At 42.3% G+C, this 27,321-nt stretch overlaps 1 protein-coding gene across 9 annotated transcripts in view; it reads right to left on the reverse strand.

Moving 5' to 3' along the window:
* robo2 (roundabout, axon guidance receptor, homolog 2 (Drosophila)) overlaps positions 1-27,321 on the reverse strand; it is a 155,017-nt gene that overhangs the window by 55,006 nt on the left and 72,690 nt on the right. For all 9 annotated transcript variants that reach the window (XM_085379670.1, XM_085379668.1, XM_085379665.1 and 6 more), the window contains 3 exons: positions 4,559-4,716; positions 4,139-4,259; positions 3,526-3,664 (listed from right to left, as the gene is read on the reverse strand). In XM_085379670.1, coding sequence (XP_085235796.1) covers positions 3,526-3,664; positions 4,139-4,259; positions 4,559-4,716 — 418 coding nt within the window. The remainder of the gene's footprint in view (positions 1-3,525; positions 3,665-4,138; positions 4,260-4,558; positions 4,717-27,321) is intronic.

The following is a 27,321-nucleotide window of genomic DNA, read 5'->3' on the forward strand; positions in this document are numbered from 1 at the left end:
CACTTTGCTAGTAGGCAGCGGGAGATAATACACACTGCCCAAGTCTTTTCACTGGGGTTCATAGACTGTGCTAGAATAGAATCCTTTCTGTTTTGAAAAATGAAGCTTGCCAGCACTCATTTCCAGGCTCTCTGATGTGGGAGAAGCTATTGTGTGCTTTTGGCACGATTCCTCCACAACGTCCAACTGATGGACATTAATCTGATACTAATTTAATCCACATCAAGACATTTTTATAATTGGAAAGAACTGCTTAAGCGTAAACAAATGTATAAGAATTATGTCAGTTCTGACAAATTATGGGTGACTCTACTACTGTGTGGATTTTAGGCGCAGAAATCCAGCTGCTTGAAGACATCTGCAAGAGGTTTTTCCTGGAGAGGACATGCTGCTTTTCCATCTGAGCTGAATCTTAAATGCTTTGTGTTGACGAAAAGAAAAAAAAAGTTCAATTTGAAACACATTTAAAAAGAGGAAGTTGGATAATTGTAATATTACATGTACTGGTCAGTGGTTTTAATCCCACCTGGAGCACATCTAAGTTAATTTTCTTCTCCTATGCTGGTAATAATTAAAGTCCCCATTACCCACTGTTTTTCAGCACACCTAATGGTTTGCTCATAATTTAGGTCTTGTCCTAAGAGAGACCTTGAAATTTAGTTTAATTAGTTCAGCACACTGTTTGAATTTCTGTGTAACAATAGAGGAAGTGGAAGTGTTTCTTTTTTTCTGACCTGACAGCAAAATCCACTCCTATCTGGGAGCCCAGATGATAAAGAACAAAAGGAAAAACATAACTAGAGAAAGATGGGCTGATCTCATTTTAGCTATAGCTTATTGTTTTGGTCTTTTTGTTTGGATAAAGTGACCATCCTATAAGTAATTTAATGTGTGGTAAACACATGTAATGTATTTAACTCTATCATCTTACAGATCATGGTTCTCTGGGATTCAGCAGAGAAGGATTGGTGCAACTGTGTGTTCATCAGGAATATCAGTTCTATCTGAGCTGGACTTTCCGGGAAAAAAATAAAAAATAGTCCAAAGATAACAAGTGTATAAATTTACCTAATTCTCATCTTACTTAGAATAAGATCAAGACTCAGTGTAAATGTTAAAAGAAAAAGGAATATCTGGATTCTTTATCATTATACTGCAGCTGTTGTCCTCTGACCTTTAAATTTACAGTTTCAGGCTATTTCCTCTGACATATGCCAGACTGTAAATTAAAAGGTTTCACTTGGAGATTACAAGGGTTTCAGTATCATACTGTATAATGACACGACAACAGAAGAGTTGACCTATTTCATTACACTGCACTATCAAGGGCTGTTGACTAGTATCCCAGAGTAGATGTAGCTCTTTGGTGATTAATTATTTATTTTTCTATTGCAAACACAGTAAAATACCCAAACAGTGGTAAACGAGCATCACATTTGTCTTTGTCCTCTAATTGAAACCATTCTGTCTCTATCTTCTTTTCTATCCCACAGAGAGACCGAAGCCAGCGCCATCCTGGCATGCTTTATGTCTATGTGCCAATGTGTGTGTGTGTGTGTGTGTGTGTGTGGCTGCCTGGGAGGCTGCTGGAGCCACTGAGCATATTAACAACCTGTTTACTCAGCTGAAGCTCCATTTCCCTTCTTCCTAGTATAAATGAAGCACACAGAGACATCCACATAGAGATGCAGGTACATAAAGGGACCAGCAAAGTTAAAACAATTTAATGGTAAAGAGGACGGGCCTTGCTAAGTCTCCCTCTTTCTACAGCTTATCATAATAATAAGGACACTGTAACCTTTTCGGTTAAAGAGCAATCAAAGACCACTTCCCACTGCATATAGAACTACTTGATCCTTAGTCATCTACATTCCTGTGATGGAAACCCATACCGATACAGCTGGAGTGGCCCAAAGGCAAACTAGGCACTAGTCCTGAGTGAGAATGTTAACCACTCTTCTGTTAATTAGAATAAAAGGAGTTCTGTTTGATGTTTATTAAGTGAAGATAAGCAGCAGAGAAAGCAGGAACAGATCGTCACTTAACAATATACAATGCAGTCTTCTTTTTGGCAGGCAACAAAGGCAGAAGAAAATGTCAGAATTAAAATATCGTCTGTCTTCACGGTTGTTTTTCTGCTTCAAAGCAAAACTGGGAGAATTAAATATAGCAAGAAAAAACAACCGTTCACATATTGTAATTAGTAACACTGCAATATTTATCTCTTATTAATTTTGGCATTATCTTTTTCATGTGCATCGTATCCAAATAAGGCCAAACTTCAAAGGGATGGAACAGTTAGCAAGGACGCAGGCACATGACACTCATCCTACTCCGTTATAAATCTGTTAATTAGTGTACAAAATGAACTCATTTCCAGAGCCAACTCCCTATCAAAGACATGAGTGAAATACTTTTATGTGTTTGCTTTGGCACAGAGCTCATGTCCCACTGCCCAGTGAACCAAATCCTTATCAGAAACAAACAACCCGCCTACGCTCAGCTCTGCAGCTAGCCTTGAGAGAGGACAGGTCCACTGTGTGTACGTGTTATGAGGTGACCCAAGCAGTGTGTGACTTGCCTGCTGGCTGGGGACAGTATACCGGTTTCTTTGAAGTCCACTTCTAACAATGACACTGCTTTTGACTGTAAGTCAAGTGACTCATGGGAAGAAACAGGCCAACACGCAGGACCCAGAACGAACAGTATCACTATATCGTCAGTGGCTTTTTACAGGAAGTCAGATAGCCTAAAGTTGGCAGTGGTGCTAGAGTTTCTCTCCAAATTGTAGACTTTTATTGCTTTTTCCTTACATCGGTTTCTATTTCTGCAAGTGTGAGTAAACGTGTGCATCATGTCTGTGATGATACACAAACTGAACGGGGTTAAACATGTATAGGAGGTAATGATTATCTTCCAGGTTTCTGGTGTCTATGCCAAGAATTCCCCTGAACAGCTGCACCTGTACATAGACACTTGAGGGTCACGTCAGCTGCTATACTCTGTCTCTTTGTATCTCCTGTCATTCTATCGGTTTCTACCTGTCTGTTACACAACCTGGCAGATTTTTTTTTCTGCTTCTCTAAATGTCTACATTTCAGCATCCCGTGCCCACTTACCTGTCAGTCAGATTTAATTGTTTAGCTCCGTATCTGTTTGTCTTCATGCAGACCTCGTCCATGACATGAGACACTGCCTGACTTTTTTGGCATCGACAGGTAGAATGTTTTTTTTTCCTCAGAATGGTTAATGTGCATTGTGTACAGCCTAATGGGGTATTTATTGCTCCCTGGCAGCCACACCAGGTGAGAGCTGGCAGTGTGAGTTATCATTAGTTTGAAACAATCACTTAGACTGACACTAGTGCCTTTGCAGTAAGTGCAGTCTGTCACATTAGAACTTAACACATAAGCTGGCATTTAGACAGACAGACACACACACACATGCAATTTAAACTGCTTGCTTATATTCATCTCATTACTTAAAGCGCTGCCATTTGGAGAATATTCCGGTAAAAGTACATACCTCCCACGAGGAACATCAATGTCATCTTTCCTCCAGCGTACATTGGGTTGGGGGTCTCCTTGCACCTGGCAGCGGAACTCTACCGTTTCCTCTTCCAGGACCACCTGGTTGATTGGCCTCCGGAGGAAGGTTGGTCTCTCTGCAGCATGGGCACAAAAAAAAAGCACAATTTCATTATGTTAGGATTTGGCTTTGCTTTATTTCTCACATTGCCCAGTTCCTATATAATTATCCCTCTAATTACTCATATTTTGTTCATTATCTGATATTTCTGTTCCTCCGTGAGGCACAAATATACAGCAATAGTGCACTAAATGGACCTGTAACTTTATTGGAAATATAAGAACTGGCGTTTATTGAACTAACCTATTTATTACCGTTCACTCTGGCTCTTTATAACCTCATGACAGTTTAATGAGCAACACAAAAATGTGCTCCAGATTGCATGCAACTCAGATGGGAGAGTGTAGCAAAAGAAACACTGTTATTAAGCTTTGAGAAAACTTGGCTTCAATGTATTTCTTTTCAGGAGTATACAGTAACATGGATGGATGTCACTCTGCCAAATAACTGAGAAGATAAATTTCAGGAGGCCTGAAGGAGCAATCCTTACCAAATACAGTGACTTGTGCTGTCTCGCTGTCCCTTTCGCCGACCATGTTGGTGCCCACACAGATGTACATGCCTGCATCACTCTTTCTTGTGTTGGAGATCATTAGTTTCCCTCCTCGAATCTAAAAAAATAAAATGAATAAATAAATAGATTAAAAAACTCATAAATTAAAAGCTTGTACATTTTACACATCTGAATTCTGTCCTTGTCAAATCATTGGACAACACAAAAGCAGCATTTTTCCCCCTCACTGGCTTCAAACACATGAATGCCCAGCCAACTGTGCTCAGTGGCAGACATTTCCAGAAGCAAAAGCTCTTTCCTGTGTTCCCAGACACTAATAGCAACATTCACGGTAGACACTGATAATAGTTCTTCTTATTTTGTCCCGTTATTAAAAAAAATAGCTACGATACTCACAGTGATCCTGTCATCCTTATCGTCAATTCGAATTTTGTCCTTCTTCCAGTAGATGGTGGGTTCAGGATGCCCTCTGGGAGGGACACACTCAAGGATTGCTGGCTCTCCTGCTGCCACCACTACATCCGTAGGGTTTTGTCGAAAGTCATCTCTCAGCACTGAGGGGAAAAAAGAGCAGCCAATTGAGTAAGAGTACAGTGTTAGTAGATACGGTTTGGCTGGATTTTTCATTTGCCTGAATGAAATCTAGCTTACCATTCTGAAACTGCCTTTCTGCGTATTATGTTAATTGCACAACATAGTGTGAGCGTATGCATTGGTTATCTAGGCTATTTAAATGGGATGCACAGCTTCATCTGACTGGGAGAGCACAAGTGAAAGCTAATTGGAGCTAATGGAGGTCCCTGTGGAGGGAGCAGAACAAACAGAGTCAGAATGCCCTAAAGCCTGGTGTCACTCACTTGTGAGAGCTCACAGGGGTGCAACAGCGCTTCACTTCGGCATGTACTCTTACACACAGCCACATATGTGCTAACACACAAAAACAGTGGGTGGTCCATTGAACAACTGTGGCCTTGCATCTAATCACCCTCAGGTAGGCCCGCCATAGCGGGGATAGCCTCTCCCCCTCTAAAGTGTTCAGCGAAACACACAACAGCAGCTCATTAACAAACAAGGGGAGTCGCTGTCACAGTGAAACACACCAAGAAGCACCGAAGTACAAACATGAAAGCACAATCATGCCAAACTAACTGTGAGAAATTAAACCCTGAGTCACTGATGTATTCAGAACACACACCTACCGTATGAATGAATGAAAATAACATAGACCTAATGTACTCAAAAAATAGCTGGGGCTTCCCTGATGTGTGAAATGAAACTATTTTTTCCCTATTCAGGCTTTAATAAATCTAATAAATTGGAGTAGCACTTTAGGAAGTTTGGTATCAGCAGTGTAACTATCAGTGCAGCGGTGAGGGACACGATCCCTCTGATGACTGACTAAGCTTGCTGATGAAAGCACTGAGCTTGTTGGGAGATATTTGAAGATACTTCAGGAGGGCTGAATTAAGGGCAGCACCACAGGTCCTTATGTAAATTCCATGTGGCACAAGGGACAATGGCAGGGAGCGCCAGGATTATAAGAGGGGATAACTGGTCCCTGCACTCCAGGCTTCTCTCATCTCTTCATTCACTTTTCTTACCCTATCTACAGAAAGCCACAAAGCTATTGTCTTCTTATTTATTTATTTAGACCAAGGGGAAGGAGAGTGGAGGAATAGAGGAAGCTTTCAACCCAATTATCCTGGGGATGCACAGGGGTATAGAGTGGGACTTTAGTGTGACATGAATTCAAATGAAACCTTTACACAGGGGTAATAAGAGAGAATACAGAGTAGGCAGAGATAGAGATTTTCTCTCTCTTATGCAGGGCTGACCTCTAATCTAAAAAGCTAAGGTAATTAGCAAGCTCCAGTGTGCCGGTCCCCCTAACCAGTGTGGCTAGAACAGCCACCACCAATGGGCTCTCTGTATTTGCATTACAAACAGATGCCCTGCTGTTTAAAATCATAGTCTGGTTTGGACCATACATAGGCTGTTGTTTTCAAGATCACATTGGATTTAATTGCTCCTTTCCATTCATTGCTGATAGCACCCATGGGATTTTGTCAGAATCAATTTCCTTTGAAACAGAACAGTGACAAAAGAAACACGCATTAGGTGCATCATTACGGTGCTTGTGCCACGCTATCTAATCTAATCTAATACGGCACAGTACGTCACAGTAAATGCATCGCTGCACTGCAATCTAAATAAATATGCGATGAATAGAAATGGGAAAATAAATAAATAAAAACAGAGTAGTCACACACTCCAGCAAACAAAGAACAACAGCTATACACACACGCACTTGTTGCAGGCAGGATAAACATTAGGTTACAAACAGCTAGGAGCAAATAAACAGACATGTCACTGGCGAGAGGATTATGCTTTGTGTGCAGGTTCGGGGCTTGCTGATACCAAGAAAATACTCACCAGACACATTTACTAAGTAAATGAGAGGATGGGCCAACCCAAATACACTTTGGTAAACTATCTAATCCTAACTGCAGTCATCAAGGTCATCAGCCTACAGTTAAAAAACACCTACAGCTCAGATTTTCATCCTCTCCGTTTAACATTTGCCCTTCTTTATTACAATTTCAGCCTGTAACTCTACCATGGCTTCATTTGCCCAGAGGCAATGCAATGGGTGGAACAATGCTTGCTACTGTGAGGGAATGATTTTATATTAGTACCTTAACATCGACTGGTGGGTCTGTATGTATCCGTCAGAAGCTGAACTTTTGCTCCAACTCTGAGGCCCTGTAGGCATTCAGGCCTGAATCAGCCAACAGACGTGAAGTAATTACCTTTCTCTTCCCCTGAAACATTCAGCTCTTCTTCAGCCGAAAAACCTCACCTCCCATGAAGTACCAGGAAGCCACAAACTCTGCTCGCTCGCTTACTTGCTTATTAATATTTATATATTTTTACATTCCCTTCCCTCTATTGACTAGTGCTACATCTGTCGATCTGGCTGCGGGCTAAAAAGAACCCATGTCTGAAAAATATTAATATGCCTTTCCCGCTCGTGTGTTATTTATTTATTTATTTCCTAAATATCAGAGGAGTGGGTTGATTTGAATGAAAGAGCATCAGGCAGGGGGCAAAGCATGGCAAATTTGCAGCTCTTTCGGCTGGCACGGTTTCAACACCTCCAACTTAAAGGGGAGGGAGTCAGGTTGCAACTTGTGCTGTAAAACAGCCAACGGGTTGAGAGTGGAGGTCTTTGCCAACACAAAAACACAAAGGAGACACCCACACAGCTACTTTGTAAGCCAGACTGTGCTACATTGGCAGGAGAGGCCGATGCCAGCAACCATTAGAAAGGTCTATATGCAGGCGTGTTTTTAGCTAAGATAGACTCAGCACACAAAAATCAGCTGGATGCAGATAGATGACAGCTCACACAACGAGCATCGTAGCACAGGGGTGGCAGGGCAAGGACAGCATGAGGGGAAATATTTTGTGCAGTGCCCCCTCTTCTTCCACCTAAGATATTAGTCACTGGAGGGTGACACTGCTTGTCAGAAAGATTAGTGGGGAGCCTTGACTGAAGCGTCCAGCCTGCATACCGAGATAAGTGCCGACAAACATTCACCTACAGGAGCGCACCTTGGTTTGGTTCACAAAGGTTGTGCTCACTGCCACAACACCACAGAGGTCTGAGACCTATTTCTGACATTCACATCACCTTGATAGATGCTCCCCACATACACAAACAACTACACACCAACCCTGACAAACTGTGAAGCAGTCTTAAAAGCCGCCGGCTTTCATATCTCTTTGTGATACTGCAAATATGAATATTTTTGTATGTTTGTGTGGTTGTTATTACTCTTCCCTCCCCGTTAATGGTAGAACAGACCCTCCGTGCTTTCATAGATATTCTCTTGGGTCAGGGGCTCAGAAACGCACAGTGAGATTACAACAGTTAGAAGCCTGGGGCCACACCCCGGCACCCACACTCTGATTAGAAAATAAACCATGCACACACAAACTAGGAGAGCTGTAGAGAGGTAGCTCCAAGCTATAATATCATTTCATTTGAGTGGTTTTTGCGGTTCATCTGGTAGAGTGCTTTTACAATGCCACCACTTTCAATCCCACCCTTAGAGAAGATAGACAATATATATCTCACTTGACAAAGCAAACCTACTGTATGTACTGTCACTGATGTTTTGTATTGCTGTTGATGCTGAAGGCAGGAGAAGGATAATGCCACACTATATTATACCACACTGAAAGGAGATATACTCCATTTGTCTGGATGCAAGCTTTTTCTCCAGGTTTGACTCGCTCATTTGCCCTCCCACCGGCCAGAGCTAACCTTTGCCCCTCATCCAGATGCAGAAATTACCCCCTCAGCAGGCAGGCAAACAGCAGGTTTGCACATATCCCCTATATCCCTCCACTGAGGGGCTGCAGGTCAGACCACAGAAACAGCTGCGAAAATATGACTGTCTGGCCATGCCCAAGGCTGTGCCTCCTTTGAGAGCTTGATAGAGACTCTCATCATTAGCACAAATAATATCCATCTCTCTGTCTGCCTTATTCTCTCCATCATCAGGGGTCACTCTGCTGCGTTCTCTGTTAATCATTTTTTCCAATCCCAGTGTTGTCCAATGAATTGCATCTTGCCCCCTACACTCACTTTCACTGACTTGTCAGTGTTCTCTCTTTGCACTGACTGCAGATGAGGTTCTGCAGATGAAGCCGTATACATTCACACCCAGTCATCCTCCACGGACCATGGCCAAGTCTGATATGATCACCACCATTCTCCCTATCTGCAAATCCTGCGCTAAGGGATTGTAAATAACACTGACACTTTCGCAGATAAGATTCGCGGAATATGGAAAATAGTGAAAGTAAAGAGACTCATATGGCTGCCAGTGATATTATAGTTGGGGGGATACCGTATGAAATGTGGATCTTTAATAGAGCCTCGGAGGGAATAAAAGAGACAGTGCTCCTGTGCCCTGGTGAGAGCACTGAGAAAAAAAGAATGAACATAACACAAAACAACAGGGGATAACGCGAGGATGCCTGATCAAGGTCAAACTGAAGAGGTGGTGAGGAGTACAAAGGGACTAAATAGATGGGGCTGAATGTAAATGAAGAGAGCGCATTCCATCACACTCATGCCTCATATGGAGCTTCGACCTCTGATTAAGTAGATAAGCCGAAACAAATATCTTTATTTAAACAGCAGCCCCAATCAAAGCTAATTTTTCAAACAGCACCCCTAATTTGGCCTAACAAGCCCCTGAGCAGCACAGTAATGACAGTAAGAGGACAGTGGGCAAATCTGAGGCCAAGAAAAATCTGTGGTGTGGCTCCTGAGAAACAATATAATTAACTCTTAATGAACCTCTTTCCTTAACAATACTAACACACACACACACACACGCTCGCACACACACAAAATTCAATTTAGCCTAATCCATGCTTTATGGTAATGTATAGCTCATTAAAATGTTATTTAAAAACTCATTAAAATTCACTTGAAGAAGTAATGGCTTCATTACAGTAATATGCTGAAAAGCAAAGAAAAAGACAAGTGAGGACAAGAAGAAGAAAGAGCAGAGAGCGACAGCCTTCTAATCACTTAATTGTGTCTCAAATGGAATACATTTACATAATAAATGATGATGGGCTATATCCTCATCTCTATCTTTTCCCATTCTCATAGCACTCCGTAATTAACAGGCACTACAATTAAAGATGCATTTTTCCCCAAAAAGATTTTGGTGGCCGCTCCAGTTTTCAGTCTGTTGTCTTGTTTATGGTCATAACTGTGTTTGGGGGGCTTGGCAGATGCAGGCAGTGTGCTGAAACTGGAGCTGGCTGATACTGATGAACAATGTGCCCATGGGCCTTTGTGCCTGCTCTGATAAGGCATGATGTTGTGCTGATGGTTGTGCTCAGTCCAGAATGGACACTTTGCAGCCAGAAGGGGGAGTGAGACGTGAAGGAGGAACGCGATGAAGGGTGGGGGGTTTGGAGATGAGAGTGGGATTGATTTTCTGCCAATTCCAGCAAAGAGACAGCACGGACAGAGGTAGTGAGGCATCATGATTGAGCAGGTGGGTCTGCTTCCTGCATCGGGTAAAGCAAGAGTAGAGAGGAAGTAAAGTGAGAAGCTAAAAAGGAAGAGCGGAAGTATTGCAGCAGGCAAATGCCCCTGTTAATGTTTCCTCCAGCAGAAATCAGTCTCCTATTGCATCAGCCCTATCTCGGTATATATGACATGGAGTGAGTCATAAGTTGGATTTTGAAACAATTGGAAAAGCAAACTTAGTTAAGCGGCTCCCAATCACTAGCTGAGACTGACTCCATTAGCTCTTATCAGGGATACGATTCGCTAAAACAAGGTGCCCAGTATACAAATTGAATTCCAGAGTTCGCTCAGGCTCTAATACTAAAATTCATACATCTTTTGCCTGTCATCTTCTCCTTCTATACTACCGAATATCTTATTACATTTTATCCTCACCATCACCCCCTCTTACCTGCAGGGTTAGAGTTAATATGTATTACCCCCCACAGATTTTTTTTCCATGTAGCTGTTCAAGTGTAACAGATGTCACAAGTCCAGCTGTGACACGCTGTCGAACCGAAAGAGTAGCTCCATTGCTGGCCCCGAAAAAACGAACATCTGATATGCTGTTTGTGGGTACTGTGCGATGATAATGGTGCTGTGTGTGCATCTCTTCAGCATATTTGTGTAAGTTCTGGCCTGATGACATTGAGGTAGTGTCCTTCCACAGGGAAATATAATCCCAGGAAGCTGCTGAACTGTGTCCCTACTGAAAGAACAGTGCAGAACTACCTTAGACACAGTGTGCACATGCACACAGAAACACACACGGAAGTAGTTTCTTATCCAGTGTGGCATATACTTACATCGGCATCTCTGGTGAAAAAGGAAACCTCTGCAGTCTAGACCTATGTCCACTCTGCAAATCTTTATAAAACCTTTAACAGCATCCCTGTCTTCCTCTTTATGCCAGTCTGTTTGCTGCAGCTCCTTGTGTGTCTATTTTATTGTTTTGCTCTATAATTGGATTGGCAGTAACGGCGAGCAGAACGCCGTTAGGAGCTTGTAAAAGGTGTCACTCTGCGATGGCAGCCCCGTTTTAATTAAGCTCTCTGCTGGAGTTGAGCAGCTTTTATCTAGCTTGGCCTGATGAGCCCCAAGTGCAAGTGTGCTTCATAACATTCTGCAGGACAAGCTGGAGGAGGAAAGGAGGCGTTTGCAACAGCTGTAGATAGCCCAGTTTACTATACTCAGCTGTCCTCCCTTGACACCAATCTACATCCTGGACTAAGAAGATACTAGGAGACATTGTAAAAAATTTGGTGTGTTTGTGCATGTATGCCATTATTGTGTCTCCTTGTGCTCATTGTGACAGAGCCCCACCCATCAGTGGTGTGCAGTCATGTGTGTATTGGTGCAGATGCAGAGCCAGCCCTGCAACATGGTAACAGCAAATGGCTACAAACAAGAATTTAAATGAACTGAACAGAACACTCACAGTGCTGCTGTAACTTCTGAAATAATTCTACTTTACGGCGTATAGATCGGCATGTAAGGTTGATGCTGTAGGCAGTGTTGGACGCGGCATAATGATTAGAGGGGTGCATGTTCATCACAGTCTTCCCTTGCCTTTTCTCCCCTCCTCAATCCTCCTAATGGCCTCTTCAGATCATCTGTCCTTTAATCAATACTCCCTGAAAGTAAGAATCCCACACCTAAGGACACGTTGTTCCCCACTGTAGATCACAGGTGACACATTTTCTGTATCAGGAATCATCTGATGGTTCTGAATCAGAACCTTCCAGAGGACTTTGAACCAGGTCTGTTATCCATCAAATGTAAAGGTCTGACCATTTTCTATGTGGATGGCTCAGGCAGGAGGTGATACAGTTAGATTTGTGAGCAGAGGAAGGCTGAGGTCTGTCAGTGAGGTGAACAGAAAGCAGAAGAGGCAGGGTGTTAAATCACACACACAGCCTGGATGCAGAGACATTTAAAGAGATTTATTGATCGCTTTATAGATCTTAACTCTTGAGGGAGAGCAAAAATTAAACTGGATACAGAGATGACCTTTACAACAGCCTCATCCATGGGCAGGTATTTTTTTTAATCATTTCCATGTTCCACTGTATATATGTGTACGCTGTTTATGACGGAGGGAGTAAAGCAATTCACCACTTAGGCAGCGCATTCGAAAACTCCCCTTTGTACAACCAGCGCAACTATTATCCCCAATACGTTTTATGTGTGTCTGCTGAAGCATGATTGAATGCTGCACATAACATCTAAATACTTGGAATAAATTGTAGCAGTGCCTCTGCCTGCTCAGCAAATCACTGCTACATTAGCCTCACCTAAGTACCACATACTCATACATATACAAATTGCATTTGAAGTTTCTGTGCTGCAGTCTGTCAGTTTGTATGGAAAGCAGTTGCCCTGCACGCAGCAGAGTTATGCACCAACAGCACTAATAACAGCATGATCACTCTATAATTCACTGAAATGGCAGAAATTGCTCTCATGCACATTCCCTTGAAGCTCCTGAGATAAAACCAGAATTAACACCTTGAGGACATAAGACCAACTAGTCAAGCAGCTGTTTATATCATACAGTGAAGATTTTAAAAGAATTAATAAGTGGGCACCAAAGACTCCAATGTAAAATAAGGTCACAGTCTCACTTTGTTCTTAATGATTAGTCAGGGCCTGTATATGTTTTGTTTTCAGTTTTTTGGATATAAAAACATCACCTTATCCCTTTACATCCTATTACACATTGGTATACATTTCCTCACATGATCACATTCACATGTTTGTTGAGTATGGTAAAAAACAAAAAGACAAACAAAGCGATCTTAACTTTTGGCATCTAATCCCTTTAACCCTGAGTACAAGTGAAGATCTTTACCAAATTTAAAAAAAAAAAAACTTATATTCACCATGAGAAGGGGGCGAATGAAAAGAAATTTCAAAAATATCACACAACAAGAAGCACATAATAATTGACATGTTTATGCTTGACATGTAATTGCATATGAATGCAATCTGAAATTGCATTTATAAATACATGAACAATGCTTAGATGTTTGACATTAACCAGCTTACTGGAGCATTTAAAGGATTTATAAAGTTACAGCTTCTTCAGTGTTATTTTGTGGATTTTTGAGAGGATCCATATCACAGTTTAGTTTAGTTTTTTTTCCACTGTCTCAGTCACATTAACTGTTGTACAGAGGAGTAATTGTCTTAATTCCATCTGTAATCAGCTTACAGCATTAGTGCAGCTGGATATACCTGTACACCGGGCTTATGTAACCTGTGTGCTAATGGTGAGAATTTCATTCATTTCAGGGCATGGAGTAAAACCAAGGATGCTCACTCAGGTAATCTGCCCTGTATAAAGCAGCAGTCTGTATGTAATAACCCAGGTGTGCATTTATGTGTGTGTGTATGTGTGAATGTCTGTGTGTGTTTGTGTGAGTCAATCCATGCTCATATTATCATGCAAATGGAAAACAATCTGAAACACACCACTGGCTGCCATGCTCAGGATCAGTGCAGAGCAGTGTGTCTAAACCATTCCCGTTCTATCCCTCAACCCTCCCTTTCCTCAGCCTCTCCATTTCTCTCCTCCATCAAAAGGGAGATGAAACCGCACTGCTTCATACCACGCTGGTACCATAAACATCTCTGTAGGCTGGGGATGTGGGGTTAATTATTTAGGCAAAGAAACAAAGCTAATGAGGGAACTTCTAATCAGAAGCTATTTGGAGTTCTGTCAACAGTATCGACTGCACTGCAGATGAGATAAGATATCGTTGGAGGGCACCAGTGACCTACAAGGACAAGACAGTGGCTCAACAGCAGCACAGCACAGTGATCCCAGAACTCTCCAGGGCAAACATTCTCCAGCACAGACAGAGCAGTGAAAAGATACTGTGTGTGTGTTTGTGTGGGCGTGCATGGACATGCATTTCAACTTTCACCCATGCAGTGCTCTTTATCTTTACAGTCCCCATTTTTTATAGAGATGTGACCACACAGGAGAATCCAGTTTGTGACCAGCAATAGGCCCACAATGCTATTAACCAAGAGCTGCTGTGCAGTAATCAATCAGCACTGACTGAATGTGGCAATTAGCAAAAGATTAAATGAGGTAAACCCACTGAGCAAGAACTGGTAAAAACAGAACGAAATAAGGTTTAGTCTGGCAACACAATATGTAGGTTCTGTAGGATGCTTGCCACTGTTTGACACTGATGTGTCTAGCAAGAACAAGTAAATGCAAATCTGTGCTCTGGTTCTGAGACAAAGAACATTAAGGGCATTGAAAGACACTTGCTGGCAATGACTAGATTGCAGACCAATTTTAGACATGGGGAAATATCAGTGCAGCTTTATTTTATTTTTATTTTAAGTTAAATAAATTAAAATTAAATAAAATAATTAAGTTGAGACTTTTTGAACAATAAGCACTAATTACTTACTGTGTGGAACATGTAATTAGATAGCCATTATTAAGGAAAATCAAGACAGGGTTCAATTTGTGCCCACTTGAGTAATTATTTCCAAATAAGTGCAAAGATTACTTTGGTTGTCTTTCATTTAGTCGATAGCTGATAAGTTCAAAATGTATCTATAGTTAAGACAGTTAAGGAGTGGATATCTACAAAGAAATTCACAACTTTTTCCCTAAAATTTTTAGGAAATTACAATCAATAAAAAATGCATCATTTGGAGTATAAACACCAGACTTTAAACCATTTGAAAATCACCAACTAATACGCCATACAAAGGTGACTATTTGGGGTTGACATAACCTTTTTTTTTCTTTAAATATTTTCAAATTCAATATTTAATTTTCAATTTAAAAAGGTCCTTGAAAGGTTGTGATGATAAAATGACATTTGAAATCTCATCTAACTCCACAAAGCACAACATTGTGGAGCCATTAGGAGGAACCCCTGTTGTTGGGGTGGACATTCACTGTAGTGCGGCTAAAGACACCACTTGAGTTGTTTTCTTGCCTCCGCTGATATCCCTGATTGCACGCAGGCACTGCAGTCTCAGATCAGTGGGGGCTGACGCACATCACATATGATACAAGCCCACACATACAAACATTAACTTGCATGCACACATGGTGTAACCCCCCTGTATGAACACAGAAACAACTAGACACTGTGTCCCCTGGGTAATGAAAGAGCATTGTGAGATTGTGGTTGCTGTAAAACCCAATTAGTGTGTGCGCTTTTATCAGTTCTCTTCGAGCTACACACACAGATAACACAGTGCAAAACACTGATTTGCCTTTTTGGTTGTCTGCCCCCTTCTGGACACACACAACCAAGCAGGTGCAAGTGGAAAAATAAGAACTATGGAGAATAAATTACTGGGGTAATGTGCTCTCCACAGGAGGCTTAATCAACACCAATAAGTATAGAATCAAACTGTCAACAGAGAAACAGAGGTGATCCACTACACAACAAGATCTGAATGAATTATGATTTAAAACTGTTAATAAATAATCAAATTTAGCTTTCAGAAGATGTAAGCAAAGTGTGTCCTTGTGTATTATATGCAATTTAGCAAAAATAAAGGCTGTTTTTTAACACTAGGTCTATTCTTTGCTTCAAAATATGTAGCTGTGCTGTCGGACCAAAAAAAATACAATACAATAAAATAAACAAATAAGTGACCACAACTTAAGAATGAAGCAGTGTCACAGTCCCAGCCTTATGCATGTCTTCTAACACCTCCGTCTCTCACAGCCACATAAAAGAGTAGAACAGAGTGGCAGCAATTGCAGCCTCCGTGCTGTGCAAGCCTCTGCTCCGCCGCAGCCATCAAAAGAGCTACTTCTGTATGCATATGCCGCATCACTCTGGGCTTTTTGAAGGCATGGATCACTGTCAAAATGCCAAGGCTCCCACCTAGCATACTGTATGGCTGAAAAACCATGTCAAAAGATATATAGGATGCCTTCTGTGTGAATCGACAGAGGAGGATTCACTGTCTTATATCTTAATCTTTGATTAGCAAAGATCGCTACTAATTTTCAAATTTCATTAACGCTGTTGAATATCAAATGCCATGTTAGTGAGTTGGAGATGGAGGTGCACCTCTTTAATAGGACTTAAGAACTAAGTAGAAATCCAGTCAAGAGACAGAAGGGGAGAGACAGGCAGAGGGAGGAACAGACTGAAGTGTTTTTTCACCGTCTTTCATTATTCAGCCTCAAGCTATGAATAACTGAATATCTGAATCCACGATAGCAGGGACGGAGAGCTGTATTTTCATACAGCAGGTCTGAATGTGGGGGAAGCATAACAAGCCACAAGAAGGCATCCTCCTCCTCCAAAAACAGTCGTTAAATATAGAGCCAGGAGCTCTGCTTATGCTTGACTGCTTCCTCAATTTCAGCATGGACGTCTGCACCTCATCCCCTTAGTCAACACAAAAAGTAAATAATGATGGCTAAAGTATCCACTTCTGATATCTGTCCTTTATTAATGAGTCAGTAGGAGTGTTTGGTCAGTGGTAAAACCATAGCTATTAGAGATACTGTCAAAAGGAGGGCAAAATTATTTGTCCCTGCTTTAGCACAACATTTGAGAAGTCACCCAGACACAGTGGTCCTGCTCTCTGGGCAGCTACTGAATTAAATATGAGGGCAAGGGGGAGACGCGGGGATGGGGCAAAGTGCCTCAGTTTAAATAGCAGAAAGGTGACATGTAAGCACTCTGCTATGGATGACCCCCTGACCTCATCATGCCCACAAAAGTGTGATCCCACCAGGTAACTGTTGCATGTTTTATGTCAACATAACCCTCCAGCATTGTGCAAATAACAGACACCCATGAAGAAAACAACACGTGTGTAACTGCGTTGTCACATCGTTGTGCAAACACCCCTGTCCAGCTAAAAACCTGTCATTAACACAGATACTTGATGGCCACTCTTCCGCAGAGCACTCAGATGATTGAAGTCGATCAACTCATTTGAGAAAAAAAAAATGCAGTTTAAAATTGCCTTTTCAAATCCGTCTGCTTATTACCATAATCACTTCATGGCTGACAATACTTTGTAAATGTGTGCTATTAATGCCAGCAATTACGCAGGCTAAATGCAAATGGGGTGCCAGTGTGGATGGACCTATCGATCTGAGCATATAAAGCAATAAACAAACCCGATCGTACATTTGCCACTGTGGAGTGACCCCCGCTGCTCGCTTCGTCATTATCCTCTGTGAGTTTTGTCCAAGCAATTGAGGAGTTAAACTTTGCTCATGTTTCTGCTCTACATGCAGAAAATGGGTCCTAGACCAATTTATAGAGGCAATTTTAGTGTGAAAATGGATTCATTCACAGCTCACAGTGAATACCTTTTTGAAATGTAATGGCTGCTTCACTCTACACCACTCCAGCATCTGCCTCTAGACTGTGCCTCAAGCTGTAGATCACTCTCCCGTGAGCCCTCACTTCACTGTCAGGACAGCAAATTCTACCTTCATTAATAACAGCCACTCATGTCTGACTTAAATTAATGTACAGGCTATCAATTAGCTCGGAAGACCAGGCGTAGTGCACACAAGGGAAAAGCATCCTTGGAAGGATGCTGGACAGCAGACACAAATACTTCATTTGACACTATTGCTACATCTTTCTATTTTCAGTTGCAAACCTGAAAATTAAGATAAGGTGTGGTTCCATTCACGTAGTGGAACAGGTAAGGAGTAGGAGGTTCATGGCCCACTTATTCATTCATACAGAAATGAAAATGCTCACCTCATTTTCAACATAATCCTCACATTTTTATCTCGATTAATCACGCACACCCTCCATTTTTCCACCTACCTCTTTTCCTTGATGAGTTAATTTCTCTCAAATTGCCTGTTGCCTGAGTGACCCTAACGACCCAGGAGACCTAACAGGCTCCTCTTGCCCATCAGAATTGATCAGTCCACAGTACCCTGTCAGACGCGATCAATACATCATTCCTTCAGTAACAAGGGCCTGCTCGCTTGCCTCCTCTTCCTTCCCTGCGTTGCTTTACTTTCATTTTATTATTATTTCTCGCAGCGGATCGATGCAGTCAAACAGGCACACTGTAAACCACACCACAATTAGAGCGGCATGTAATCTTCTTGTTGACTTCATCTCCTTCACAGCAGCCGGCGAATGAAACACAAATGATAATGAAATCTAATGGGATTCTGTGGAATTAAATCACTTAAACAATGAAGAGAATCCAGCCACATAGGGGTATATACCAATCAATATCTTATATGCACCCAAGCTTAACAAGCTTGCAGAGCAGCTTTTCTTCACGGTGATACATCATGTGGAGTGGCAGCTTTCAACAGGTAAGGCAATGGTAGCAAATGCAAAATACAGCCTTGTAATACTAAACAATATACACAAAAATGCAATATTCTGTGCATATTAACACTGTACAAACATGGACGTGTATTTTAATGAGATACTTGAAGGAAGAACCAGAATTTTACATCTGTTTTATGCAAAACTGTTCACACAGTGTGGTAAGATCATGAGACAGAATTTCCCCATGAACTATCCTTTGTCTATCTGATAACATGCCAGAGTTTCTATAATTGGGGTTAAAACTGTTGGTGACTATGAGAGAACTGATTTCTGCAATGTCATTACATTAGCAGCTGGTTTACGGAAAAGAAAAAAAATAGACAGCGAACTAATTTAATCATTGAATTATAGATTTAACACGCCTATGCAGTTTGGGTTGGGTTTGAGGGCAGGCATAACTGAAAATAGCACCGGTGATGCGAGAAGAGCTGTCTTCTCTGTGCAGGCGGTGTGCAGGGCAACAGTGTGGAACTGCAGGAGTAATTAGCGAACCGGGCCCCCAGCTCCCTGAGAAGTCCGGCTTTGAAGGAGGCAGCTCAGGCCGATCAGTGGCCCTCTGATGTATGTTTGTGAATCTTTCAAGGGAGTGAGAGCTGCTAACGAGGCCTCATCTATTACCATTTGAGATGTAATTAGCGTTGTTGGAGGAATGGAGCACGGCCAAGCAAGAGTGGCTCAATCTGGGCTCTGTGTGCCTGTGTGTCCCACAAGGCAGCAACAGCAGGAGGATAAAGTGAGCAAGTGGAAGGAGACTCCCCAGAGAGGAGACAGGGCCTCAGCAGCGCTGACACATAGGCCAGCTACACATACAGCCACCATACTGGAGCACAGGGGTTCAACAAAGCTGGCAGCATTAGACTCTTTGTTTGAGAAGAAAGGGGCCTCCGTAACAAACATATGCACATGTTTCTCAGCTTAAAGTGAATCTGTTGTTAAGCTTACTGGTTAAAGTCTATTTTTCTTTTAGACAACAAAAGATATAACTCAAGAAACACTTTGACTTTTGAACTCCTTGTAAGTCCTTTTTTTTTTTTACTTAAGTTCTACACCTTCAGCCCTTCTTTTTGCCAGAAAACATTATGCATTTTCAATTTTTATTCATGCTATTCACAGCAGGATGCCACTATTGCCTCTTTATAGTGTTCATGACCTTGTCACCTACACATGTGTGCTGAAGCAATGTGGGAAAGTCCAACTGACAAATTAGCTGGGCTTCCAACTGGTGGTCAATCTTTGGTCTCAGGTCACACTGAGGTTAGATCAGGTGTTACTCTATGCTCTGTTAACCATTTTAGTCAACCTTTAACCCCTCAGGGTTAAGTTGCTTGAACCCTCTGGGTGTCTGACTGAGCCATCAAGGTCATGACTGTTTTCACTGAACATCAACAGTGATTAGTTGATGGGAATGAGCTATTAATCTTCATCATGACTGAAATTACAAATGTACTACTAAGGCATTATAAACTAGAGGTAAGCCTGCATGCTGGAAGACACCTGCTATACCCACCACTTTGTTCTGAAGCCTTCTGTCTAAACAGACAATTGAGAGATGACTAAGAGTCACCGACAGCTGGTGAAAACTTAAGAGGAAAAAACATGGCCTTTCTATAGTTCAGCGCTCCTCTGGAGAGTAGGGGTCTAACTGGAGTTGCAACCAGCAAGGCTACTCAGTGTAGACTGTGATCTGTGTCAATCCAAGGCAATTTTGAAAATCTTTTTCTCAACCCTAACACCCTGCCCACCCACTGGTTGTTGAACTAGAGCATTAGGCAGGGCTACTTGCATCAGTATGCAGCATGGAGACGGTGAATCAATGGAGTCTGGAGGACTTTCCACTCTCACTCGTGTGCAGCTCCAGTATTAATGGCCAGGAACCAGGCCTTATCCACTCCTCTTGTGGCCACACGCTAAATTACTGGTCGTGAATCAACACAGCATTTATGGGCAAACGCAAATTAAAGTGGCTAAATCTGCAAGGACAACCAGACCTTGTATAAACTAGGGGATCACAAGGCATGCTAAGAACGGGGCATGAGAAAAGATATAGATACAGTTTTGTTTCTGCACTCAGTGGACATATTTGATCTGCTGTGAGTGTTAGGACCATTGACTGACTTGGGAGGCCAAGCACCTGGCTAGACACTTATCAGAGCAGACACAAAGTGAGGAAAAAAAACAAGTCATACACAAAGAAAGAAAAAGAAGCGAGAGTAATATTATAACCGGCCGTATAAAGGGAATGGTAAAATAATAAATAGGTAAACAAACAGTAAAGCTGAAGGGGAAAAGGCTTTTAAACATTTAAGCACAGCGGCGGGAGATGCTGCAGGATGACCTGTAATGGGAGAGAGGGAAGCGGAGGAGTGGTAAAAGCCTGATAAAATAAGAGACTGTAACCTCACTCCACTTAGCCATCAGACAAAGAGATGCTTCAGGGAGTGCATGAGCAATATCACCATAAAGTCACAACATGCTGTGTGTGTTGCCAGCTGTTTCTAAGTCTCATGTATGCCTTTCTGCACACTAAAATGAACACAAGGAATGTTTACAGACGTGTTTAGTATGTAGGTCTGAAAAAAAGACAAGGAGTAAAGCAGTCATATATTACATGTCTGGAACATAAAGAGTGATGGGAAATGCCAACAGTGAGAGAGACAGAAAAGTATGAAGATTACCTCCACAGTAATTACCAAACCTTATAATCACGAGCTTGTAAAGGGAGGGGGTGGTCTTGAGATTAACCTTAAAATTCATGTGCAAATTCATGTGCATGCCTGCATAGCTTTAGTCATATCTTAGTAACATGAAGGTCTGACTGCCATATACATTTATCTATCCAAAGCTTCTCTAAAAAGAGGGGCCCCTTCGTTATACAACTACATCAATTGCCTTAGTTGATACTTGGTAGCTAGATGGTGCCAAATACAGACCCTCAGACAAAATAAAGAGCAACTGCTTCCCTGATTTAATGGGTGTGTGACTTTCCTGCTGTGGCCTTGCCACACCTGTTTTATAGACAGTGTGGCTGTTTGTAGGTCATCGTGCTTTTGACACTGTCTGTCAAACATTAAATGCTTCAAAATGGGCCTCCACTAAAAGTGCCCTGGGACCAGACTGCTCACCTTGCTTCCATCTCAGCAGTGACAGTCCACCATTCAAGGAGAGACAGTCTAATTTCACTGCTGCCTGATGTCCATTCGATTTGAGTGATGAGGAAGGAGGCCCTCATACACACAAACTGTATGTGCACTGGTGTAGATGGCCAGCGAGTACTCTCACACGTATGCACACACCCCCGTAGAAAATGTTTCTAAAACAGTAAACTCAAACGCAATGTTGGCTGTGTTGACAGACCCATTAACTGACCTCTGACTGCCATTTCAGTCTTGTTTCACCCTGTCCAATTCCAGGGAAATATACTGGCGAAGCCCTACTAACGCTTCAGTGCACCATGGCCCCTCTGAAGCTATCGTTATTCAGCGTGCTGTCTGCTGCTTGCGCCCCATTCCCACTCTTCATTGTCATGCTAAAAACAAAGTGCTTCATTGTAATAGGGTGCCATTCTGCCGACCATCAAGTGCTTCTCAAGGTATGGTTTATAAGAATATGCATGGACCTTTCAGGGAAAGTTAGAGGCAGTGAGTGAGACATGAGCAGAGGTTGGGGCCCCTCTGGGGTTAGGAAGGCCTCTACTCCGATAGCTCCTGATGAAGACAAATGGACAGGACCAATATGGTCTCCCTGTGGCAGGCTATCATCTATAGGAAAAGGGGGGTCTGGGATGGCCAGCTGGATGATGGACGTAGAGCCTAATTGGTGACCTGCAGGGTTAGAAATGGGTTCGAAAGGCCTTTCCACTGACAGAGTGGCATGAGTGTCAATCTATCCTGAGCATGGGTCAGAGATCAAGTGATCTGCTAGGGGGAGATGTGAAGGGATAGGGACGCATCTCTAGTTTGCCACTCTCGCAAAGAGCGAAAGATATGTTTCGCCCTACAATCAAAGAGAAACAACACATTTTCCCTTTAATCAAATGAAGAGTGTGCAGCAGTAACATTCTGTGACCCTTCTGACAACTTTGTGTCTGGAGAGGAAAAATTAAAGAGCATCACGTGATGGTGATTAAAGAGAACATAATTCTTTAACTGCATGTGGTCTGTCTGGTCAGTTCAGCAGTGAATGCTCTACATAGCACCCAGAGCAAAAGAGAAAAAAAAAGATCTGTTGTTGAACACTAATCCGAGTCAGTGTTTGAACACTGCCCCCCCCCGTGCTCAGCGCTTTTTCAGAGGCTGGAAGGAAATCGATCACATGCCTGAATTAATACTTAATCATAGCACCCTAGATGCTCTTAGCCAAGGCTCATGTCCACTGCTGTGCAAACATGGGTGCACATGGGAAGAGGGTAGTGTATACACTTTGCTGCAGCAAAGTGCATAACAGAGTGGACAGCACGTCTCCTTAAAATCAACACACCACCTCGCATCGGCATGCATGACCTAGTATAAGCACACATATTCAGATCACCAACACTTGCTGACAGCTTTCACATACCGATCAAAACTGTTCTAAACTGATATTGTCCAGACTAGCTAAATTTGCTAGTGAGCTGACCAGACAAGCTGACATTTAATCTCCTTGTCATTTAAAACCTATTTGCATCTGAGAGAGTCATGCAGTGAGCCTGGGTGGATTATTATTTACCCAGAATAATGTGTAGCGTGGCCTTAATGGACAGCACAAAGACTGACAATAATCCTGTGGAGAGGAATGTCAACATGTTTCTCCATACTACAATATTGAAGTGACACTACAAAAGCGGATGTGAATTTGAATGTCTCCAGTGTTCAGACTGCCACTGGAGAGTCCCCCCGCCCCAAGTCTTTTCATTCTGAAAACTGCAGAGCCACTGTATACGAGGGGCTTTTATTCGTGACTGACATGGCTAATCGCACTGGCCTCTGATTGGAGAAGAATGAGACAGAGACAACCATTAAGGGAATCCATGTGAGAAATGGTTTTAAACCCTGTTATTTGCTACCAAGGCGACAGATGGAAACACATGTATTGTTGTGTCTCGCTATGGACAAAAATAGTGCTTGTTCAAGGACCATCTATGCCGCAGACGAGAAAGATGATGAATACTAACTCTTTTTTGCAAATATCCTCTTTTACGCATTGACTTTACAATTAAACCAGCAGTACCACCCGCAGTAATTCTATTCATTTGGAAAAAAAGTAAATCCGATAACATTAAACACTAAATTGCCGTGTTTATTTGACAAATGACAAATGCTTTGATATTAAAAAAATAGCTGTTTGTTACAATGTAATTGCTTAATCATTATGACTCATGGTTTTCACTTAAAAGTGAAGTATATAAGTGCTATAAGTGCAGCATTTTGGAAAGTGCATGTTATTTCCCTTATTAGTGCTATCACTCACTGAGCTCTAAAAACAATATGCGTTAAACTTACAAATGAGCTATGGGGGCCTCACTCAGCTTCAAGAGGTGGAATAAAGCAGTGCTGCATTTACTTAGAAAACAAAGAAACAAAAGAAAAATGAGACGGACAACAAACCCATGTGAATCAAAAAGGCTTCGGGGGCTTTATCTGGTGGCACCATGTGGGAATGATAATGACCATCTTGGATCCAAAAGGACAACGATTCATCTTAACCCCAGCCTGCCTGGCAAAACTCATAATCCCCGTAACACCCAAGACCCACCACTAGACAGACAGCAGGAAAAAAATTGTACTTTGAAGGGGTGGGATAAGACGAAACAATACCCATCCCACCCACTCCTCTTTAAACTCAGCATGATTATTTAACATTGCCTGGCAGATCCTCCATCTGCTAGCTGGCATTAATTCCCTTCTTTAACCAAATCTTCACCTTTAAACCTCTGAGATTATGTCATTCGCTTTCCCCCCTTGTCTACTCCTCCCCATTTTTTACCCTCTTTACTGGTCCTTCAGTTCAACTAATACCTTTTCACTAGTGATGAATCATTTCATTCAGCCTCGTTTTTTATTCCCTCGCTCTTCAGCCGCACAAGCATCAAGTGCACTATACTCTTTAAACATCCTCTATCCATCATAGTGGGAAACCTGGTCTGAGAACCCCCATGCTCAAGCTGTCTTCCTCTCCGATCTAGCCTCCTCTTTTGTTTCTTTCTCCCTTAACCCAGCCATCATGATGAACGATGGTGCAGGTTAGATGGGTCCATTTTCAGCCCCCTGACTCCTGACCCCTCCCCATTTGCCCCAGGTGACATTACTAAATACTGCTGTCTAGAGGGAAGTGAATAGTCTCTCCATTTATTTCAGAGAAGAGTTACTGAGCCCCTATGTATTTGTGTTTGCGAGTATACAAGTCTGCACGTTGTGTCTTCTTCTGAATCTGCAATCCACACAAAAATATTTTTGTCTGAAGGATTTGTGGTCTTTTATTTGGAAAAACTGTAATAACCCTGAAGCCTACAAAACACAGTCAAAGCCACAATGCAATTTCCTAAGTACACTTCACTTCCACTCTTTGTAATCCCTAAAAGGTTGTGTGATAACACTGAAAGAGTTGTATAAATATCTGCTAATATTCGTGTGAACCCATGCCAGTACGAAATAGGATTTCACTTTTTGAGCCTTGCTTAAAGGGCTGACAACCTCCAGGGTCCTCCGTTCAGTGACTCAAACTGCAGTCTTTCTAAACATAGTATAACAATCAAGTGAGAAAGTTTTCTCGAGTATCTAATGGATCAAAGAGAGCTGAATGTTTGACTCAGATTATAAGATTATCATAAAAAAGTCCTCAAGAAGAAAACAGTAGAAAAAAAGACCTGTGGCAACAAGAAAGTATGAGGAGAGGCGAGAACGATTGACAGGTTCAAATAAAAACACAGTAAAGCCACAGAGAACAACATGAAGACTGAAACAGTCTTAACTGCGTGGTAAATCTGATTAAGCGTCACAGCGAGGATGGCAAGCAGGGCTAAGTGACTCAATGGATGAGTAAGTGAATAAATAAAGGAGAGAAGATTGCGGTGGCCGCCTGCCACAGCACCACGTTATTTGAGCAGTCTTGTGTGTACACACGCCAGGTTGCTACGGGCTGAGTTTCCACACTGAGCGCAATTACTTTGCCTGTGTTCTGTGCCGGTGTGCTAATTAGACATTGGGAACTTGGGACTGGTAGACTGGAAGATGAGGTGAGTCACTGGGGATGATGATGGAGGCAATAGCTTCTGTTTTTCACCTGAAGCCCTCTTACACTCAGGGAAGCAGTTCCCTGTTTATGCCACAGACTATAAAAGAGAAATGGCCCCAAAAGGAAAAGGAGTAAATGTCGCGAAGAAAATGGTTGAGCGGCGGCTGTGCATGCTCTCTCTATGCTCTCTCTTTCACCGTCTTCCCCGATGCTTCCCTCTCAGGGACACACATAAACGCATGCCTACCCCCATCCTGTGCCACCAGAAACACCCAGCTGCCGCTCTCTGGCCCCATGCTAATCCAAGCCTGCCGAGTCTACGCCCACCCCCTCTGGAGTAACCCAGTAACGTTGTATGTACTTAAACAGCAGTGTTGGCAGGCCTCCTACAGTCCCAATCTCCTCTCACTGCCAACAAACACAAAGAGGTCTCTTTCAACAGTACTCAACTGGACTCAACTCCTTCTGAGAGTTGCTCTTTAAACAAACACTCCTCACAGTGTGGCTTACTATGATGCGTCTTTAAAAGAAGAAGAAAAGGGACATAATAATTGATGATTATGCTTCTTTCTCAAGGCAGTATTAGGCAATATGTTATGATTAATAGAATTGTGGTCTTGCTGGTGTACAGGAGGGTTCTTGGCTACTGAGCTTTCTCATTAGCTACGCAGATTCTGGCCCTAACCTAATGAACAATAATAATACTCTCCGGTTGAAATGTGTTACGGAGATGAAACCTGATGGCCTCTGCTGGTAATTGGGCTCCCTTCTACTCATTAAGGGAGGAAGGCAATAAAAAAGCTATAACACTTTCAAAGTGCCATCAGAGGAGGAATGTGGCACTTTCTTTTTGATAATTCATCAAGAGTGCAGCCCTGCCTATTAACTGAACGAGAGCCCAGGGCCAAATAAACATCACCCAGTCTGCATTGACTATTGCATGGGTAAACAGTCTTTGATGTGATCCTTGCCAGACACTGACGCCCTATGTGTACATGACCGTCAGAGCAAAGGAAAGACCAGTGGGCAACTCTCCCCAGGTGTAGCGTAGTTAGCTATTACAGAAATGTGGCAATTCAAGGTCTCTGGTGTTTATTCGGACTATTTTGCTGATTACTCTCTGTGTGCTTTCCTTACCCTGCAGGTTAAACTCTGTAAACAAAGTGTGGAAGTATGTAGAGTCAGTACGAAGTTTGGGTTCATGTAACAGAAAAACGCAGTCTGTATATACAACTGTGGCATATGAACTGTAGGTTTTTCTGCCAAGTTCTGCACCCTGGGACTTGCAGCTCCATTCATCAGCCAATTTCTCACAACAGCGCTGCTCATCAATTTGTTTCTGAGCAGCTGACATGCTGAAGCAGTCTTGCACCAGAATATTCAAATAAACAATTACCTCTGACTGGCTGAGGCAACAATGTCAGGAATGTTACTCCCCACATCGTGTGTTTCAGCATGCCTCATCACTAAGTCTGTGGCTTTTAAACAGTAAAGGGAGAGGAAATAAGCCAACAGTGACG

The sequence above is a fragment of the Rhamphochromis longiceps genome, linkage group LG14 (genome assembly GCF_057381845.1).
Source record: "Rhamphochromis longiceps isolate RC_006_pf linkage group LG14, R_longiceps_female_GT1.1, whole genome shotgun sequence".
Lineage (NCBI taxonomy): Eukaryota > Metazoa > Chordata > Actinopteri > Cichliformes > Cichlidae > Rhamphochromis > Rhamphochromis longiceps.